This window comes from Protobothrops mucrosquamatus, unplaced genomic scaffold (genome assembly GCF_001527695.2).
Source record: "Protobothrops mucrosquamatus isolate PMUCROS unplaced genomic scaffold, P.Mucros_1.0 scaffold19, whole genome shotgun sequence".
Taxonomy (NCBI): domain Eukaryota; kingdom Metazoa; phylum Chordata; class Lepidosauria; order Squamata; family Viperidae; genus Protobothrops; species Protobothrops mucrosquamatus.
In genome coordinates, this window is record NW_015386404.1 from 1259140 (window position 1) to 1281374 (window position 22235).

The 22235-nt window shown below is 45.7% G+C and overlaps 1 protein-coding gene across 1 annotated transcript in view; it reads left to right on the forward strand.

Annotated features, from left to right (window-relative positions):
- Positions 1-6: 6 nt before the first annotated feature.
- The window catches only part of SLC16A2 (solute carrier family 16 member 2), a gene marked incomplete at its 5' end in the record, with an annotated part of 80630 nt that continues 58401 nt past the window's right edge, over positions 7-22235 (forward strand). The window contains one exon of the mRNA XM_015810770.1: positions 7-154. Coding sequence (XP_015666256.1) covers positions 7-154 — 148 coding nt within the window. The remainder of the gene's footprint in view (positions 155-22235) is intronic.

Sequence of the window (22235 nt, forward strand, 5' to 3'; positions counted from 1 at the left end):
CCCGACGGTGGCTTCGGCTGGGTGGTGGTGCTGGCCGCCACCTGGTGCCACGGCTCCATCTTCGGCATCCACAACTCCTTCGGGATGCTCTACGTCCTGCTGCAGGACGAGGTCGGCGGCACCGAGAAGGATCCCACGCTGGAGTTCCGCACAGGTGAGGCTCTCGCCGCCGCCGCCGCCCCGTCGGGCTGGACCCTCCCGCCCCTTCGCAGTCCCGGGACAGCAGGCGCGCCCTGCGCTCTCCTCCCCCCCCCCGCGCGGAGGAGAGCCGGGTTGGGTACTCCGGTCGCGCAGCCCCTTCCCGGCTCCTTCCGACGGGCAGCGGCCGGGCGCGGCGTCGCTGATTTCCTGCCCGGTTGGTGCCCGCCCCGCGGATCGTGCTCCGTCCCGTCCGGGCGGAAGGGCGCCCCGCGGTCGGGCTGAACCCGACCGTCTCCTGGCCCTGAAAGGACCTCCCGAGTCTCTCCCGGGCCAGGCGCCCCAACGTCGGGCCAGGCGAGCCGAGGGGGACGGCGGGACAAGTCTGCGAGGCAGCCTGGAGGAAAAGCCGCCTTGCTCCGGCCGGGCTGGGCTGGGCTGCTGCCTAAATCGACCCAAGGCGGTTGCTCTAGGACTCCAGAGGTTCATCCTTTCCCCCCCCCCCATCAATGGGGGACTTCAGGAAGTCAGGGTACATGCGGGTCACCCCACATTGCTTGGGCTACAGTGGGCTCAGTCAAAGGGTGGGGAAGATCCCGTGTGAAGGGAACGTCAAGAAAGAATAAGTCCTACCCTGACTCTCCCTCTCCAATCTGGTCCCTGCTAAATTTCTTGGACCACAATTCCCATCATCCTGTGAGGTAGCGTTAACTTGGGGTGGTGGACGTAGGTGGTTATGGCCGTCTAGAGAAGATGTCCGGTTGGGTCTGGCGGTCTCCAGGATTCCCTCTTGGCTTTTCACAGGGCCCCAAACTATGCTGAATGGTTTTGGTCGGTGATTTTGAAATGGGCCCTCTTGGAAATATAATTTCTGCTTAGAACTGTCTGCTTCCTTTTCGCTCTGACTTGTTAGCCGAAGGCCGCTGCAATGTGGAGGGAGAACCTGGCTTAAAAATAGATAACAGAAAACCTCTTTTAATTGTTCTCTAGATTGTAGAAACTGGTTCAGCCTCTAGCCCACGCAGGGAATTATGAGGAGTCCTTGAGCGTGGTGGTTTTCTTGCAGATGTTTCATTATCCAAACTAGGTAACATCATGAGTGCCAGTTGATTAACACTGATGATGTTACCTAGTTTGGGTAATGAAATGTCTGGAAGAAAAGAACCAAGTTGAGAGCGTGTCAAGGACTCCTCGTTTCAACCCTGAGCTACAAAGATTCTCCTTTATTAGTGAATTATGAATTAGAAGCCAACCGTGGAAATGAATCGGAATCTGTTGCTCAGTTGATGTGTCAGAAAGAGTATCAGGATCAGAGTAAGTTGCCTTTGTACACACCTTCTTGTGAAAACATCAAAATAATTAGCTTGCTTGAGCCAAGCCAGTTCAGGCTAACCTGATCACAGGTGAGAGAAAACTGCATCTGGGCCTGGATGTTGTCTCAGAATTAATGGGGTTATGAAATCATATGCAACCTTGACTTGAAAGAAAATACTCGGAGAGACGTGCTGTACGGTGTTATAGAATGACCGGAATCAGCGTACAATTCAAGCTACAGGGGGGAAAAAAATAAAGTTTGTAGCTACTATTGTTATACTAAACACATCCGCCAAAAGCATAGCACTGATATAAAATGGGTGATATACATTTATAGTAAATATAACAAAATTATTAATGTGATTGTTCCGAGATATTTTTTTAAAAATGGAGTTCAGAGGATATTGCAGTAAATAGTTGTGTTTTATTTTCAAGGTTGTGTTTTGCCTTGTAGTGCGTTAAAATGGATTGCCTCAGACTTGGAGTTTTTGAACTATTTGGAGCTAATGGGAATTGTAGCCTAGCTGATTGGAGTCAAACCTGGAAGCTGGAGAAGCCAAAGTGTTTTAGGTTCTTCTCCTCCTTTAAAGGGAAATTGCCCATGTGCAAACAAAAGATTTGGAACTGTGCCAACATTTCAAAACTGATCAAAATGGGACCAGATTACCTGGGCTTGGAGTGAATTGCTCCATGTTATGGAAAGATCTCTTCCTGTAAAATCACTCAAAATAGTCTTAGGGCCACCAGTTGCTTCTTGCATAGGCCATAAATTAGTCAGGCAGCATTATTGTTTATATACGAAACACATTTCATTTTACTCTATTTTTTTCCCCTCTTGACAGGGGAATTCCCCCGCAAAGATTGAGTTAGTTTCTATAAATGTTTGGAGTCAAGGGAATCCCCTGTGCTGGGTTTAAAATTTTCAAACAATGCCTCAAAATATCTTCTTCCACTTGGAAGTTATTGCTTCCTTTCCGATATGCTGATCTTTGATTTAGTAACTTATAACAGCTTCAAAGGGAAAGAAAAACAGCCACAGGTAGTTCTCAACTTACAGCCATTCATGTTCAGAGTTACAGTGATGCTGAACAAAGTGACTTATGATCAGTCCTCGCAGTTATGACTGTCACAGGGTCTATGCAGTCACACGGTTGCAGTGTCCTGGGTCATGTGATCGCCATTTGTGATTTTCCCAGTCGGCTTCTGCCGAGCAAAGCCAGTGGGGGCCAGTGAGTGACCGCTTGTGGCTCCTGCGTCTGGCAGGATCTCTGATCTTTTCTAAATCCTGCAGACTGAGAGCAGGAGAGTGGAAGCAGTGGGGCTTGGCCCTTCCCCATCTCCCCCCCACCTTTCCTTTAAAAGGGAGGATGGATGACCTCTCAGGTCAAGTACAAGAGAAGGCAGGTGATGCTCTTTCACCTGCCCTTTCATGCCCTTGCGGAGCTTAGCCCAACCAAAACTCAGATTCTGTGTCCGGACTGTCTTGTTCTTGTTTCCCCAACAATACATGCTTTGCATTTGTTTGCCATCTTGGGGGCTGGGGAGGAGGCTGCCTGTAAAGGGAGCAGTGGAACTCTTGAGTTCATATCAACAAGTTTGCTCCAACACACCTATCTTTGGCCTTGGTGCGGAGGTCCCCAACCCCCCCCCCCGGCCTGTGGACCTGCACTGGGCCACAGCATGCCAGGAACCGGGCCACTCAAATAGGTGAAGCTGCATCCGTGGGATACAGGCAGCACGCGAAACCAGGCCCCCTCTGGTCCACGGGAAAAATATCCACGGAACTGGTCCCTGGTGCCCAAAAGGTTGGGGGGGGGGTGTGTGTGCTATGTTAGAGATAGGGCTGGAAGCTAAAACATAGGAAGAACAGTTGCAGGAATTGGAAGTTGCAGTTGCGGTGAAAAGGAGAAACAGGGGAGACATGATAGCAGTGTTCCAATATTTGAGAAGCTGTCACAAAGAAGAGTGGGGCAAATTATTTTCCAAAGCACCCGAAAGGCAGGACAAGAAGCAACGGATGGAAACTAATCAAGGAGAGAAGTAAGCTAGAACAGGGGTCCCCAACCCCCGGTCTGTGGACCTGTACCGGGCCGCGACATGCCAGCAACTGGTCCATACAAACAAGCAAATCCCCATCCACGGGATGTAGGCAGCACACAAAACCATGCACTCTCTGGTCCATGGAAAAACCTATCTCCATGGAACTCCATGGGGACCTCTGAGCTAGAACTAAGGAGAAATTTCCTGGCAGTTAAAACAGTTAATCAGTGGAACGGCTTGCCTCCAGAAGTTGTGAGTGTTTCATCACTGGAGGTTTTCAAGAAGAGACTGGACAGCCATTTGTCCAGAATGGACTATCCCAGTGGTGGCGAACCTATGGCACAGGTGGGCACGCGTGCCGTCGCCCCAGTCCTAGGCCTTCAGCTGGGTTTTATAAAACCTTTTCGCTTTAGGCCTCCGCCGCCGTGTGCAAAAAAAAAAAAAAAAAGGTTCAATCAGTCAATTTCAACTTTTCACGGGAAAAAAAAGATCTTGCAAAGTTGGAATTGATTGATTGAACTTTTTAGTCCCACCCAGTCTGCCGTTACCACAGCAGCCACGCCCACCCAATGGGCCACGCCCACCCGGCACCTGACGATGCATAAGTGGGTTTTGGGTTACAGTTTGGGCACTCGGTCTCTAAAAGGTTCGCCATCACTGGTATAGGGTCTTCTGCTTGAGCAGGCGGTTGGACTAGAAGACCTCCACAGTCCCTTCCAAGTCTGTTATTCTGTTACAGTTGGGACCCTTGCTAAGCATTGCACTCATTAAACAAGGTGTGGCCTATTCTGCAACCTTTTTTTTGGTGGTCCTTAAGCCGGTTGTTAAGTGAATCTGGGCTCCCCCCTTGACTTTGCTTGTTTGAAGCCAGCTGGGAAGGTTTCAAGTGGTGATCATGTGACCTCAGGATGTTGCAGCTGTCAGAAATATATCCTATAGCCAAGTGCCCAAATTTGGCTACATGATTGCTGGAACACTGCAATGGTCATAAGTGCAAGGACCAGTCCTAAATAACCTCTTTTCAGTGCTCTCATAAATTTAAAATGGCTATTAAACAAATGGCTGTAAATTGAGGACTATCTTTATATGCCTGGAAATACTTTTTTCTTTTTTTCATTTGCTGCTAGGATGGTACTTCTATTAAACTGGTTAGTAATAAAATCCACAAGCATTACTTTGATGCCTCTCCCCCAAGAATTTCCCCTCCCCACTGCATGGTTTGGGTCAAAAATATAGGCTGTATTTTATATTGGGGGGCGTTACGGAGCGAAATGGCCTTCATAAACCTTTCAGATATTTCAGGCAGCCTTTTCACCCCTTTTATCATCCAGATCCCTCTCCCCAAATCAGCTCTGTGCTGGCCTTGTTTTGGAGCATGGATTTCAGCCTGCTGTGCCAAGCTTAGTGTGGCCATCCTCCAACACATTAAGCCTCTCTGCATTTGCCTGCATTGGTTGTGCATTGAATGCTGTGGTCCTGCACAGCTGGAGGACCCCACTTGGAAACAGCTGTAGAAATTGGTCGCCACTGTTAGGATGGGCCTAATAATCTTGCTTTTCCTTCACTTTTGATGGGGATAAGGATTATGGGAAGTAAGGGTGAAGTCAGCCCTGCGTAGTCCTGAGCCCAACAAAGTTTGTCCCTAATTATCTTTTGGTTCCTTGGCTACATTTTAAACAAAGCCAACCAGCTACTTGCAACAAAAGAGAGAAACTGAAGCAATTTTATCAAGAATACATACATAGGAAAAAGGGGCAGAGCTTTGATTATCAGTTGTCATCATGATCTTCTTGACCCCATCATCATCTGCAGAAGTCTCTGGCACAAGTCTCTGTATCTAGCAGCTCCACTGGGTAGACCAGACCAAGAAATGTACTTCTCAGGGAGGCTAAAACTTCTTTGAGAGTGTGATAGATCCTGCATTTCTCCATTACAGTAAGTTCATCTTTTCTTACTTTCTCTTATTTCCCCCCTCCCAAAAATAAAAATATTTCCAAATATCAGCCCTTCAAATTAGGCAGGTAAGATACAGATGTGATTCCAGGAAAGCTGTCTATTGTTGCAGAGTAGAATAACACAATCTTGAAAGCCTTCTAAATTTCTCTCTGCCTCATCTTATGCCAATAAAATCAAAGATTGTTATTTTGAGTTTCTTTTTCATGCTTCCTTCCGTCTCTGACTGTGTAAAACCTTCTCCAATTTTTTCTTTCTCCAAGGTCAGCCCTAAATTCCTTTGCATTATCTCATCTTTGGTCGTTTCCATAGGTGAGATTATGTTTAAGGGGTTATAATTTCTGTTAAATCCCATTTAAACTGATCTGCTAAATCACCTTTTCATTAAAAAAAAAAATCACCAACCACCGGGAGATAGATAGATAGATAGATAGATAGATAGATAGATAGATAGATAGATAGATAGATAGATAGATAGATAGATAGATAGATAGATAGATAGATATTTAAGAATTCCCTTTTTTTCATTGATGGGGATACAGATTTGGTAGGAGCTGTTATATTCTCACACTGGATTTTTTGCGAAGATGTTTTGGAATAACTTCTTGTACACTCAGCTGCAATTGCCACTGTGGCTTTTGAGATATGTTGAGACCAGAATTGTCAGCTGGCTGTGTGTATTGTGATGTTGTTTGTTTGTTTTAACCATTCAGTCATGTCCGACTCTTGGTGAGTTTATAGCCACGTGCTCTCCATGCTACTGTGTCAAGCACAACTTTTTCCGGTTGTTGGATGTTCATCTTTGTATCACCTTTGATGGTATGGAGCCAGCCACCTCTTTGCCTGCCCCTACTTCTTGATCCAGTAACCATTCCTAGCGTCATTGCCTTCTCCAATGAATTTGCACGCATGACATTGGCAAAGTAAATCAGATGTAGTCTTGTTATTTTGGCTTCTAGTGATGTTTCTGGTTTTGTATTGGTTTTATTGTGATGTATTAGTTGTGCAATAATGTAGCATCTGAAAGCTCTGGCTGTTCATTGAAGCTATCAATGAACTGAATAACAGAATAACAGAAGGACCTTAGAGGTCTTCCAGTCCGACCCCCTGCTCAGACAGGAAACCCTATGTCATTTCAGACAAATAGTTGTCCAATCTCTTCTTGAAAACTTCCAGAGTTAGAGCAGCCACAACCTCTGGAGGTAGTTGTGAGGGCAGAATTGAGGATGCAAACTAATTCAAGCAATTCACTCTGAAAAACTGTCTGCCCTAAAACAGTTCAAAGAGATCCTACGGTTTAAATTATGCAAAGTCTCCATGATACAAGGGAATGTACAGAACAGCTGGAATGAAGAGGCAGTTGCAGTGAAGGTCCATGTAAGCGATGGCTTTCAGGGCTAGATTGTAACCCATCAGGGAACAAATGCCATGGTTTAGGACCCTTTTATCGAGAAAGTCCTCTTAGGCTACAGCAAAGTGCATCCTTAGCATATGAAGATCTGTGGAGTCCTTGGGACTCTCTCCGAGATTGATTGTTTGCTTTCAGACATTTCATTAACCTGCTAGGTAATCTCATCACTGCCAGTGGGTGTGAGGTTTGCTGTCTATTTGTATACACTAACTTGCCCTGTCAGTGTTGGTGGGATGCGGTTTTCTCCTTAGCAGTTCTTTGATTAGGATATTGTTTTCTGCTCGGTTGTTTGTGGGAACTGATAATTTCCTTGATTGGGGTGTTGATCTCTTCCAATGGCATTTGCCAATGGAAAAGAAATGTTTAAGGGTATGCAGTTGCTTGCCATTAGTTATATTTTATTAGGAGTATAAGCAAGCAATGAATAAATTGCAACGTAGTGAGGTGTGTTTGTGCAGAATCAGAAATAAAACGATAGATGATAATAAAAATCAGGCTGTGCTTCGATTGACCCATGATAGCCACCATCTTGACTTTTTTGACCACGCTGCCCTGACCTTTTCACTTGAGATGAAACAGGATGAGAAGCCAGAATTGGTTCTGGATTTCAAAAGTGGGGTGGCAGAGATTTTACTCCATGAGTTGGGGGTGCTCCATCATTGGAAGGTTTCAAAAATAGACAGTTTGTCTGGGATGGTATAACATCTCCTGCCTGGGCAAGGGGTTGGACTAGAAGACCTCTGAGGTCCCTTCCAACTCTGTTATTGCATTCTATTCTGTTCTATTCAGTTTAACTTGAATGCCAGTTGCAGGGAAGTGACGGCTGGAAAGGGCTTTAGTCAGTCTCCTGCTTCTGCTTCCAGACATGCCTCTGGTCTCTCAGCCCCCCCCCCAACCAGGAACAAAATGCTGGATATGCCTTTGTGGTGTTCTTATGTGCACCCACACTTTTTCCTAAAGTGCTCTGCCCGAAGCAACAGCAGTTCAAAGCCAACGAAGCAGAAAGAGCAAAAGAGCCGTAAGAGCTTTTGCTAACACTTCAGGTCCTCCAGTTGTCTGCCTGATTTTGTTTTTGTTTTTATAAAAATTTTAGTTTGTTCAAAGAAGATTAAAATACAAACCATCCAACTATTTTTAAAAGAAAAAACATACACAACAAAAAAGACATTGACCAAAAAAAAGTGTCTTAAAAAAAGAAAAGAAGCTTACACATAACATCCTCTCTAGTCGAATGCTGATTAGTATAACACAGCAATGTTGATTTCCCACCCCTTGTGAAGCAGGCCAGAAGAATTTTAAATTGTTAAGCTACTAAATCTACTTACAAATGGCTAGCCTGTCTTCTAGAAGCTATGTTAATAACCAAGTGGTTAACAGAAAAACCAATAATATGAACATATTATGTAAAAATACAAAAGCAATAAAAATTGTGAACAGTAATAAGAGAAAGGCAAGACTGAAATTCCAAAAGCCTCTGTTAACAAACTGTTATTGTAATCAGCTTGTAGAAAAGTAACCATGGCTTCCATCCCCAATCATCCCAAATAGTAACCCTAATCCAGGTTTATTTCTTTATAGCATCTCTTATCAATTGCTGATTGATTTGAGTACAGTGAGCCCAGTCTCCAAAGCCAATCAATCTTCCCCCCCCAAAAAACAGATAAAATTGTTCCTCAATTAGATGTATTAAATCTGTTTCCCACTTTCCACTGAACGCCTTAAAAAAAAGTTCTGTGTGGACCCAGAAAGTTCTGTGTGTGATTTTGAAAGTGGAAAGAGCTTGCCTGAGCTTTTGTGCTGTTTGCTTGACTCTTGACTGACACACAGAGACACAGGCGTACGCTCGCCCAGAAATACACATACTCATATTGCTCTGGGTGTGCTTTTAAGAGCAGAAAGCCTGTCTCCAAGAAAAACTGGGTATTCAGAGAGAGGGTGATAAAAGCATGTAGAGCTCAGTTTGGTCTTTCTAGATTTTTCTACTGGTTGGGGGTGCAGAAAAGGACCCCTCCCCAAGAGTTGATGGTGGAAGGAGTAGGGCAGTGGGAGGGGGCTAAGGCCAGCCAACCCCTGGGCCGGAGTTTGTACAGTTGGAACGTGGTAAAGTGAGGATGGCCGGGGGAGATGGGATGATTAGGAGACGGGAGTTTTACCAAAATGATCTCAGCTGGGTTTTTTTGCACTTGCTTCACTGAATGAAAATGTCATTTTAATTGGGTTTGTCTATTCATGTGCATTGATTTATTCTAGCTCTCACGTATTTTTAATGGATGTCTTTTTCAGCTAGCCAGAGGTTTTTCACTTTGTAAGAAGAGGGAGAGAAAAAAATATGAGTTTTTAAGCTCTCAATTGGGTGAGAATTGCTAAGCCAATCTGGACTGCTAAGGCTCCGTGCTTAGCCCCCTCCTGGCTCACAAATACACACAGATGCAAACACACAGAAATGTAAGCACAGGGCATCTGTGCTGAATAAATTACAATTGGCTGAGTTCACGCAACCTACTAAGCCATTACTCAGGGCTTTAATGTCACAATAATATGCATGTGATTGCTTTTTTTCCAAGCTGACATTGGGGAACGTGGGTGCAGTCACAAAATGGCTGCCACTGTTTACTTACAAAACCTATTTATCAGAAGGTGAGCCAGCCACCCGAGATGCTTTAGGGCGGCCATCATAGTGGGATTTGGGGAGAAATTAAAAACTTTGCTATAAATAAATAAGAGCTCTGGGTGCCAGTGACTTGGTTCATAGCAAGTCAGTTTCCCGTTTATGTTTTTAATGAAAAGAATTCTTAAGGAAAGGTCAGGGGTGCAACGTGGAATCTCTCAGGCTCCAGAGGCAAATTAATATGCATCGGCATCACTTCGCTCTAAGATTCATACAGTTTTGTAACAGGGTTTCAGCAAGCCACCACCAACTGCCACCAGGAGCAAATGGACTGTTGTTTAGAATTGCAGGTGCCTCACGTGATCCTGGCAAGATTTCTGTTTGCTTGCAGGAGGACAGACGAGATTCCAAAGAAGAATGCGCAAGGTGGCTGTCATCCCAGTCCTTTCTAAATCTTTGTTTTGGCATCACACCATCCCAGAAAAGTGGTGTGTTGGCATTTAGAAAGGTTGCTGACCTGCGGATTGAAACGAGTGACAACAAAGACTAGGGAGGCCTAGCAAACAAACTTAGTCACTTAGCTGTGAAGCTCATTAGAGCGCCTCCTTCGTGAGGCTGGGGATCAGAAAGTGATGACTCAGAAAGTCATCTGTTCTGCCCTGAGCTCCTGAGAGGAAAATGGAGATTAAAATGTCAGATACAGTATCTACATTCATGATGTGGGAAGTGGATATTGTAGGACTCTTGTATGTTTGAAGTCAATTGGTGGGTATGTTTTTGTTTGTACAGTTCGTCCTCGACTTATGGCAACACTTGAGTGCAAAATTGTTAAGTGAGGCAGTTGTTAAATGAATTTTGGGACCTTTCTTGCCACAGTTGTTAAGTGAATCACTGCAGTTGTTAAATTAGTAACATGGTTGTTAAGTGAATCTGGCTTCCCCCCCCATTGCTTGTCAGAAGGTCGCAAAAGGGGATCACGTGACCCGAGGATGCTGTAACCGTCATAAATATAAGTCAGTTGTCAAGCAGTTGTCAGTTTTGATCATGTGACCATGGGGATGCTGCAACGGTCGTAAGTCTGAAAAACGGTCCTAAGTCACTTTTTCCAGTGCCGTTGTAACTTCTGAATGGTCACTAAATGAACTGTTGTAAGCTGAGAACTACCTCTAGTGTTTCCCTTGTTGGATAACCCTAAAGGGGAGGTAGAGAGAGGCTGAAGGTGGATTGGCTCCCATCAATGAAGTGTGATGGTTAAATGGGTGAGAACATCATTGGGTAGCAAGTGGACTGATGCTTATTCCTTGGAAGTCAAAAATGGGCACACCACATTTTTGGGAAGGTAGGATAGATACCTCAGAGTGTGAATTCAGAGTCTTACACATTCCGTCATGGTTCCTGGTGCCTCTTGGATACACGAACAACAGGCTGGGCAAGTAGGGTGTTCCTCTCTCAGGCCATCAGATGGCACCAGAAAGCTTCCACCGTGGGATACTAGAGGTCCGGATCCTGTTCCTTTTTACCCCTCCTGATTGGGTGAATCATCTCAGACGTCTTTGGCCTGCTAATCCAGTTGTCCAGCTTTTCCACCCTTCCAAGGTTTTCACTTATTCAAATGTCCTAAAATCATGGTTAGTCCTTAACTTGCAATAGTTTGTTTAGTGACCTTTCAGAGTTACAACAGCACTGAAAAAAGTGACTTACGACTGTTTTTCACATTTACGACCATTGCAGCATCGCCATAGTCACGTGAATAAAATTCAAAGGCTTGGCAACTGACTCGAATTTATGACGGTTCCAGTGTCCTGGGGGTCACGGGATCCCCTCTTACAACCTTCTGGCAAGCAAAGTTAATGGGGAAGCTGGATTCACTTAACAACCGTGTTACTGACTGCAGTGATTCACTTAACAACTGTGGCAACACAGGGCAAAACTCACAACTGTCTCGCTTACCAACATAGGTTTTGGACTATCATAGCAATGAAATGTCTACACTTCATCCTTATCCCTTTCATAGATTCCCAGTCTCAATAGTCTTCTTCACTCACTAAGCAACTGTCTCACTTAGCAACAGAAATTTTGGGCTCAATTGTGGTTGGAAGCCGATGACTCCCTGAAACGCCGGAGTAAAACAGGACCACTTGAGGCTCACGTAGGAAGGCCTGGAGGCTTGGATTATTTCAACATTTGCATGTTCGCTTAGGTGGTTCCTGCGATAAGAATCCAGAGAATCCTGTCCTGTCTGGGGCCTCTCCAGTTCAGCCAGTTTCCACCCCCAAATCCTTATTGCCCTGGGAGCAGCTGCCTTCCTTGCTGCTACAGATTGAAACACCAGGATTTATTTTTGACTTTGTTTACGGCTCACTTTCTCACACCGGATATCCTTCAAGGCCGGTGAGGGGTGATGGGAGTTGTAGTACAACCCCTCTGGGAAGGCACAGGCTGGGAAAAGCAGGATTATGCATTGTTTTTGAAAGTCTCTAGAGCAGGGGTGGGCGACTGTGGCCCCTTTACTAACCTGTGGAGCTCAACTCCCAGAATTCCTGAGCCAGCCATAATCCAAGATGCTCCTTTCACCATTATATACAGGTACTCTTACCGTTCAAAGTTACAATGGACACCCCCCAATCTACAGTCAACCCCGTTCCAAAGTTACAAGGTAGGACTCTCCCCACGGTCAGGGGTCTGCATCATGAGGGCTCAGCAACCGCCCTGCATTTATATCTGTTTGCAGCATCTTGCAGTCATGTGATCACGATTTACAATAGTGTTTATGGAAATTGGCGTTTACTTGCAGTTTCTGGAAAAAACTGTCCAATAGTAAAACAATGGATTTACTTAATGATCATAGCATTCCTGTAACTACCACCACCACAATAAAAGACATAAAATCAGGTCTAGTCACATCATGACTCGTGATACGACCATTGCAACTTACAATCATAATTAATAAAGCCAATTACAGTCATAAGTCAAAGAGCACCTGATAATACGATATCTATCTAAAGCTGCATATAAAGCTGCCCTAAACATTTGGAGAAAGCAAAAGACTCAGATCTGCACATTGGGGAAACAAAACAACCACTTCACAAACGCCTGGCACAACATAAGAGAACAAACCCATCAGGACAAGATTCAGCATTTAAAAGATAAAGGCCGCTCTTTCGAAACAGCAAAGTCCACACTTTGGACAGAGAAGACAGCTGGTTTGAAAGGGGTCAAAGAGGCCGTCTGTGTCAAAACTGAACTGCCCTCCCTCAACAGAGGAGGAGGGATACAACATCATCTATCTCCAGTCTACAACACAGTCCTTTCAGCAGTTCCAAGGAGGCTCCACGCCCATTTGCACCACTCAGGTGACCCTGAGGACACAGGTAAACCTCCAGGTGGCCTCAAGGACTCTCTTAAAAGAATGCAAATGACCAGCTGTCTGCAAGGAGTATAAACCCTTCCATTCCCCACCATCCAGTCAGAGCTGAAGAAGCTTCTTGGGAAGCGAAATGTCTTCAAAGAAAAAAAGTTGCCTCATGAAAAAGCCTCTTTGGGCTATGATCTCGATGACTGAGAATCTCCATAGACAAGAGGCTCAGAGCAGGAATGCCAGGATACAAGCCCAGATGTTCTGCATGCCAGAAAACCCTTACTTGGCTGTTACACAGCCTTTGGGATTACATCAGAGGCCATGGAGTTGTGCTGTGCAACGTCTCTGCTAAACCCCAGATACCATATTTGTAGGCACCTGCTTTGACACGAAAAGCACTGTCTCTTCTGCTTCCTGTCTCCATTCTCAGTTTACGTCCCTTTGCTTTAAAAAACCACCAGGATAAGGGAATTTTTTTAATAGCAAAAGAAAGAGCAGAAGCTATTTATACAGCTGTTATAGAATACAGAATAACAGATGTGGGAGGGATCTTGGAGGTCTTCTAGTCCAACCCCTTCTCAAGCAGGAGACCCTGTTCAATTCCAGACAAATGGCTGTCCAGTCTCTTCTTAAAAAGCTCCAGTGATGGGGCATCCACAACTTCTGGAGACAAACTCTTCCATTGATTAATAGTTCTCATTGTCAGGAAATTTCTTAGTTCCAGGTTGATAAGTTTCCATCTGTTAATTCTTGTCCTGCCTTCTGGTGCTTTGGAGAAGAGGTTGACCCCCTCCTCTTTGTGACAGGCTCTCAAATATTGGAAGACTGCTATCATGTCACCCCTAGTCCTTCTTATCATTAGATTAGTTCTTTATATCAGGGGTGTCAAACTCAATTTCATTGAGGGCCGCATCAGCATTGCAGTTGCCCTTGGGGGGCTGGGTGGGTGTGGCCAGGGTGGGTGTGGCCTACTGGGTGGGCGTGGAGGGAGTGGGTGTGGCCTACTGGGTGGGCATGGCCAGCTCTACATTGTTCGCGTCAATGGTGCCTGTGGGGGCCTGGGCAGGAGTGGGACAGATCTGAGGGTCTCTGGCGGAAGGGGGTGGGACCAGGGCAAGTGCCAAGGCATGGTCCAATGGAGGAGCCTCACTGTTCCTCTCAGGCCATGTGGAGGGGGGGCTGGATGGTGGTGCAGGCTGCCCGGAGCCCTGGGCAGCAGAGGTCAAATGCCCAGCCTGGCCCTCCAGCACCCGTGGCACCAAGCCCAGCCCCACTTCCCCAAGGGGGTGCCCAGCTGCACTTACCTCCTCCTCAAGGCTGCTGCTGCTGCTGTGCTTGCTCTCCTTAGCCAGGTTGCTCATGATGGGTACCAGGGCAAAGTCAGAGGGAGACTGAATGCGTTTCAGCATAGATGGCCACCACAAAATTGTACATTGGCCAGGGCCAAGGCAGCGGGGGCCGTTCCCTCACTGTTTCCAGGATGGCTTTGCGGGCCACATGAAACTACTTCGCGGGCCGCATCCGGCCCCCGGGCCTTGTGTTTGACATGTCTGCTTTATATGCTTTAACCTCCAGTCCCCTAATTGTTGCTTTTCTCTGCACTCTTTCTAGAGTCTCAAAGGATATAGTCTATCTTTTTTATATCATGGTGACCAAAACTGGAGATGTTCCTTTTCTTCGGGCCAAAGGGTTACAAGTTTTGTTGTCTTCCCATCTGGGAATTCTGGGAGTTGAAGTCCATCCATTTTAAAATTGCCAAAGTTGAGAAACACTTTTCCAGGTCTCTGGCAGAAGGGGGTGGGACCGGGGCAAGCGCCAAGGCATGGTCCACTGCGCAGTAATATTCTAGCCTCTCAATAATTAAAAAAAAAGTTTGAACTAAATGAACAAAATCAAGTGAGGCCGAGACATGCCACTAAGGTAGGACACTGTAGTACTGTATGCAGAGTTTTGAGCAGCACATTTTTTTCAGGATCAAAATGAGCTGACATCTAATTCTTTTAGGTAGGGTGTCTCAAAAATCAGTCTTGTGCTTCCCAAACCTGGCTGTATCGCCCCAAATTGGGTAAAAGTGTTTTTTGTTTGGGTAACGACACACAAGCTCATTACTCAATCAGAACAGGGACGTTTAAAGAAGGACATTCTAATAAGCAGTTTTGGATAAAGAAGGAAAAAAAGTTAGGAAGCTCTGAGTTGAGTGAAGTATCTTTAGAGACTTCACATTTGACAGCTTGGGAGTTAGGCCGGGCATGGAAAAAGTTGCCAAAATGAGGCACTGTGATTTAGTCTTTGAATGCAGCTCATACGGTATATACTGGCTTTCTAGAGGTCAACCAAAATGCAGCCTTGGGATGTTTCTGTGTGAGATCTTTGGCTCTGTGGCCCACACGGAGAAAACCCTAATGATACGGTGGGAAGGGAGGATGGCCATTTTGAAAGCCTAGCTGAACAAAGGCCCATGGATCTCACCACCCAGATCGACCACAATTTCTTTCTGGGAAAATTGCGCTGCAGAACCGGTCTGTCTTGAGAAACATTCTTGCAGAGATCTGCAGAAGCTGTTCATCATTTTTCCCAGGCAAAATGTCCACAATTTGTTTTAATTTCAGCAATAACTTTAATCAGAATCCCTAATCTCCTGAAAAGCATGGTTGTTAAGTTTTATTCCATTAAGATTACAGGTAACCCTTGACTTGCAAACACAACTGAGCCCAAAATTTCTGTCGCTAAGTGAGGCAGTTGTTAAGTGAGTTTTGCCCCATTTTACTATCTTTCTTGCAACAGCTGATAAGTGAATCCCTGCAGTTGTTAAGTTAGTAACATGGTTGTTAAGTGAATCTGGCTTCCCCATGGACTTTGCTTGTCAGAAGATCGCAAAAGGGGATCACATGTCCTCAGGACACCGTCATAAATATGAGTCAGTTGCCAAGCATCTGAATTTTGATCACATAATCATGGAGATGCTGGAACAGTGGTGTGGAAAATGGTCATAAATCACTTTTTTCAGTGCTGTTGTAACTTTGAACGGTCACTAAAAGAACTGTTGTAAGTTGAGGACTACCTGTACTTATGGAATAAGAGAGGGGAAAAAATTCTGGGCCCATGAAAGTTCACAGGGGGTTGGAGGGACAAGCAAGGCTCAATTCATCTGCAACAAAATTATTTATAATCTTATTTTCTTCTACTTTGAAAAACAGGGTTTGCCTAGGTCAGGGGTGGGCAACCTTGGCTCTTTTATGACTCGTGGACTTCAACTCCCAGAATTCCTGAGCCAGCATGGCTCAGCTTGGAAACCTCTCCCTTTCCCCTCAGCGTGGCTGGCTCAGGAATTCTGGACTTCCTTTGTATGTGTGTGTGAGTGTGTGTGTGGCCCAAATTTTGGCCATAAATTGATGACAACCGGTACCTGTGGAAAATAGCTAGCCTGTCTTGTAGACCAGGACTTTTCAACCTTTTCACCCATTGTACCACTTGTAGGATATGGCAACATCCAAGTACCACCAGTTGCCTAGCAAGGCGTCAAAAACCTGATGACCCCCCCCAAAAAGGAAAAAAGTGATAAAGTACAGGTAGTCCTCGATTTACAACAGTTCACTTAGTGACTGTTCAAAGTTACGATGGCACTGAAAAAAGTGCCCCCCAAGCCACAGCCGAGCAAGACACCTGCATGCCCGGCCGGCGGCACTCTTCCTCCTGTCCGAGGTTTTCATTGTTGTGAGCATTTCTGTTGAGGATTGGCAGCGGGGGTGGGGTGGGGGGTGTTTGGTTTTTATTCCCCCCGTCTGCTGGGTGGTTGCAGCAGCTTTTGGTCACTTCACATGACCCTGGGATACTCTGACCATCATAAATATGAATCAGTTGCCAAGCATCTGAATGTAAATCACAAGACCCTGGAGATGCTGCAACACTCCAGCTGATCGACGCTTCTTCTGGGCTCAGCAGAAGCACCAGGATCAGTGCCGCTTTCCAGCTGATTGGTGCTTCTTCAGGGCTCAGCAGAAGCACCAGGATCAGCGCCAAGCTCCAGCTGGAGCCTGGCGCTGATCCTGGCATTTCCACTGAGCCCTGACAGCCCTGCAGCTCCAGCCATCTCTCGCTCAGGCTTGTGCGGTGCTGCCACCGGTTCAGCTCATTCCCCTCCCCAGCTACCACTTTTCTAGGATGGTCGCGTACCACCTGCCAGGTGCCAATGTACCACAGGTGGTACCCGTACCACTGGTTGAAAAGCCCTGTTGTAGACGATCCAGGGATGTGGAAGCATGTTGAAAGTTCCTGTGTTGAAGAGCTTCAGTCTGTGACCCTCAGAACACCTAAAGAATGCAGGTGACAGGCTTACTCTGCTACCCTTTTCTTAAGGCTGTAGTTTTGGCAAGAGATTAATTAATTAATTGCCCAATATTTAAGACCTCCCTCACAGAGAAGAGGGGGGGGTGAACCCATTCTCCAAAGCACCTGAGGGCAGGACAAGAAGTAACAGTGGAAGATCATTGAAGAGAGACCCAACTAGAAGGAAGGAGAAATTTCCTGACAGCGAGAACAATTAATCAGGAAGAGTTTGCCTCTTGGAGTTGTGGGTGCCCCCTCAATGGAGGTTTTCAAGAAAAGACTGGACAGCCATTTGTCTGTAATGGTCTGGGCTAGGGTCTCCTGCTTGAGCAGGGGGTTGGACTAGAGGACCTCCGAAGTCCCTTCCAACTCTGTTATTCCGTTATTTCTGTAACTGTCTTCATTTACCTCCGTGTGTTTTAAATCATCGCACAAAATCTTTTGCTTGAGACGAGCTTTCCAACCACAGACTCCACTTCAAATACCAAGGGGTGTTTCGATTCTTCAAATGCCAACAGCTGCCAGACGTTGTCCAACTTTTTCTTTTTTTTTTTCAAGCCCACCCAGAGTTGCCTTCCCATGAAATTACAGCTAAAGAATGAGAAAAATGCCGCTGGAGTTTGGACGGGAAGAAAAAGGCGTAAGCAAACTGGGTGGGTGGGTGGGGACTGAGATACGCCCTTTAAGGTCAGGGTGAGCAGTTCCAGGTGGGGGCACATCCAAGAACAATATTAGCCTCTTTTGGAGAACTGGGATCATGAAGCTTGCTCCCAACATTTTTGCATTAACGTTGATTTATTTGCCATCTTCGTAGAGCTGCCCATCTCATTTCAATATCTTTATTTGCTTTTTTCATCCAAGGCAGCCAACCAGAACGAAATGCAGAATAACTGAAGGAGCAAAACAAATCCATTCAAAATGCAGGCATTTTAAATAAAGCCCAGATCAGCAAATGGTTTAGAAGTCCCAAACCTTTCGGCACCAACATATATATTTGATTATAACAGAAAGGGAAAGAGGTAGATTGCCAGAGGTTTGGGAGAAAACCCCCAGGAGGCCCTCTCCCTTGCCTTCACCAAACATTTCTCTCTCTCTCTCTCCCTCCGTCTCTTTCCCTCTCTCTCCCTCTCTCCACCTCTCTCCTCTCTCTCTCCTCCTTTCCCTCTCCCTCCCCCCCCCCCCCCCCCCCCCCCCCCCCCCCCCCCCCCCCCCCCCCCCCCCCCCCCCCCCCCCCCCCCCCCGCTCTCAAAGAAAAGAAGACAAAACCTCTTCCAGGATGTTAAAAACTTGGGCACTTGTGGAAGATGATGCTATTTTATGTATCTCATGTAACCAAGTTGTGTAGAGCTTTAGATATCTTCCTGGAATTTCCAGGAAGCAGAACAACAACTAGTAAAGTGTGCAATGTGCATTCTTGTAATAGTATGTGAGAACGACCTTGGGAGACGAGGCAAAGAGACGCTGTCAAGGCACTGGTCAGAGAAGAGACACCCTTAGCCTGCAGCTGGGTAGTGAAGATAGGGCCCTTGGAGTCACGTGAACAAAATTTGGACAGATTTGCCCTTATGACCAATGACAGGGAAGCTGTAGCACCCCCCCCCCAGTCTCCCTCCCTCCATCCTGCCCTGCTGGGTTCTGGGCCCCTGCCTTGGGGCCACCCCACTGTGAGGTGCCCTGTGCTCTCCTAATGGCCCCCACAGTCGCTTAACAACCACATTGGGGAGAGCAGGGGTGGGAGTTATTAAGTAAGGCGGGCTTCATTACAATCGTAAGTTGAGGACTACCTGTATTTCATAGGACCATGGTGGCGAACCTATGGCACACGTGCCACAAGTGGCACGCAGAGCCTTCTCTGTGGGCACGCGCGCCATCGCCCCAGTCCTAGGCCTTCAGCTGGGTTTTATAAAACCTTTTCGCTTTAGGCCTCCGCCGCCGTGTGCAAAAAAAAAAAAAAAGCTTCAATCAATCAATTTCAACTTTTCGTGGGAAAAAAAAGATCTTGCAAAGTTGGAATTGATTGACTGAACTTTTTAGTCCCACCCAGTCTGCCGTTACCACTGCAGCCATGCCCACCCAATGGGCCACGCCCACCCAATGGGCCACGCCCACCAGGCACCCGACTATACATAAGTGGGTTTTGGGTTGCAGTTTGGGCACTCGGACTCTAAAAGGTTCGCCATCACTGCCATAGGAGAAGCCCTGGCTGCATTTTGGAAAGAAAGTCAAGATGGTTGCTGCAATCAAGGGATTAAAGCATGCTCTCTTTTTACATGTGTATATATAAAAAGGAGTAGGGTTTCAGCCTTGATTTTTTTTCCTAAACTGCCCCTGCAGTCACTTTTGCTTAAACAAATTAACTACAAGAATAATTTGTTGCTCATTTTGAACAACTTACAACTCATTAACATCATATCTGTGCAGGATTTGCCAGATCGCTGCTATCTCTTACAATTCTGGCTGGCGCTAATATATAGTCCCCATTGAGGGAGATAGGTGGAAAGAAAGAAAGAGACAGAGACAGAGAGAAAAGAAAAAAGAAAAGGAAAAAGAAAGAAAGAAAGAAAGAAAGAAAGAAAGAAAGAAAGAAAGAAAGAAAGAAAGAAAGAAAGAAAGAAAGAAAGGAACCCATTGACAGCAACCCATTGGCTCATGCATCCCATAAAGTCATGCTATGTTTTTAACAAGCCAGGGCAGCAAGGTTTACAGATAACAGAATGCCAAAACCTGTGGCTTACAAAACAGAACAGCTGGGTTTTTTATATCTTGTGTGGAGCCAGAAAGAAATTGCATTTTTACTTAAGGCGAAGCGTGAAGCAGCTGTTATATAAGCTAATGAAATACTGCTAAGAAGAAGGTAGCAGAGCTCTTAGTTCAACAGCAGTTAATTAATGCTGAACACCAGGACAGTGACATGATGTTGGGACAAACCTTTCATTAAATGCACCATAGAAATTTATGGTCTAGCTCAGCTGTCTCCTGGCAACTCTGCCTGATATAAACTAAGTTAAGTGTTTCTTGCCTCTTGGGTGTGCTGGAGCGTTGGCAGCAAAGTCAGGAACTTATATATACCGATTAGATGTATGTGTGTACATATATATATGTATATATACAGCACGTGTATATGTATGGGTATATATATACTTTTGAGAGCAGGCAACAAAATTTCATTTTTAATGTGCGCCAGTGTGTTCACAGCAAAAAAATGACAAAAGTTATCTATCTTATCTTAATATTTTATGATATTATAATATTTTATGATTTTCCTTGCCACATTTGTTAGGTGAATCACTGAAGTTGTAAGTGAATCATACAGGCATTAACCGAATCCAGCTTTCCCCATTGACAACCATGTTACTAATTTAAGAACTGCAGTGATTCATTTAACCAATGCGGTGAGAAAAGTCATAAAATGGGGCAAAACTCACTTAACAAATGTCTCAATTTGCAACATAAATTCTAGGCTCAATTGTGGTCATAAGGCGAGGACTATCCGCAGCTTATTCTATCTTGTCCTCCTTAACAGCTCTTTCATACTACTCTAAGGTCAACCTTATATTCCTGTCATTTATTGGCATCTTGTCCTCTGTTCCTTGAGATGAGAAGGAGCTGGTGGGGCTCTTTCCTTTTGGGGTGGGTGGGCAATAACCCGCTGCTGCAACTGTTCCCTTTCTCAGCATTGTGGTTTGCCTCCAGCCGTGGAACAACAGACCAATATCTGGTCACAGCTGTGCCAACAGAGAGACCTTCTATGCTCACCCACCAAGTTTCCAGAGACAGAAAACAGCTCAAAGAGGCCAGAGATCCGGGTGTCTGGAAAGTGTGGGGGGATGGATAGAGACTCCGGTTGCATACTCCTTACCTTGAGTCAGCAAAGACCTCCAGCCCTTGAACAGCAAACCCAACTCCTGTGGAAATTGTTGCATAATAATGTATAACATGAATTCCCGCCTGCCTTTTTTTGGCAAATGATGAAAGACTGTACCCGTTGCGATGTTCCTCGCTTTCAGCCAGCAATTATTCTCCGTCTTTTAGCAGAAAAAAGAGAGAATCTATCTTATTTATCCAAGCAGAAGAGACTGTGATCCTCGTGGCAAGAGATCAGTCAAGCAGAATAGAGCTGGAAGGGAACTTGGAGGTCTTCTAGTCCACAACCCCCTGCTCAAGTAGGAGACCCTAGACCTGTGGTGGCGAACCTATGCCATGCGTGCCAGAGCCCTCTCTGTGGGCACGCGCGCCGTCGTCCCAGTCCTAGGCCTTCAGCCTGGTTTTATAAAACCTTTTCGCTTTAGGCCTCCGCCGCCGTGTGCAAAAAAAAAAAAGATTCAATCAATCAATTTCAGTTTCTCGTGGGAAAAAAAAAGATCTAGCAAAGTTGGAATTGATTGATTGAACTATTTAATTCCCACCCAGTTTGCCATTACCACAGCAGCCACGCCCACCCAATGGGTGACACCCACCTGGCACCCGACGATACATAAGTGGGTTTTGGGTTGCAGTTTGGGCACTTGGTCTCTAAAAGGTTCACCATCCCTGCCCTAGACCATTTCAGACAATTGACTGTCCAGTCCCTTCTTAAAAAGCTCCAGTGATGAAGCACCCACAACTTCTGAAGGCAAAGCTGTTCCACTGGTTGATTGTCCTCACTGTTAGGAAGTTTCTCCTTAATTCCAGGTTGCTTCTCTCCTTGATTAGTTCCCATTCATTGTGTCTTGTCTTGCCTTCTGGTGCTTTGGAAAATAAGTTGACCCCCCCCTTCTTTGTGGCAGCCCCTCAAATATTGGAGCACTGCTATCATGCCCCCCCTAGTCTTTCATTTCTCTAGACTGGCCATACCCAATTCCTGCAACCGTTCTTCATATGTTTTAGTCTCCAGGCCTTTAAATCATCTTAGTTGCTCTTCTTTGCACTTTTTCCAAACTCTCAACCTCTTTTTTGTAATGTGGTGACCAAACCTGGATGCAGCATTCCAGGTGTGGCCCTACTAAGGCTTTATAAAGTAGTACTAATAGTTCATGTGATTTTGATTCTGTGCCTCTGTTTATACAACCAAGGACTGCATGAGCTTTTTTGGCTGGAAGGTGGAAGAA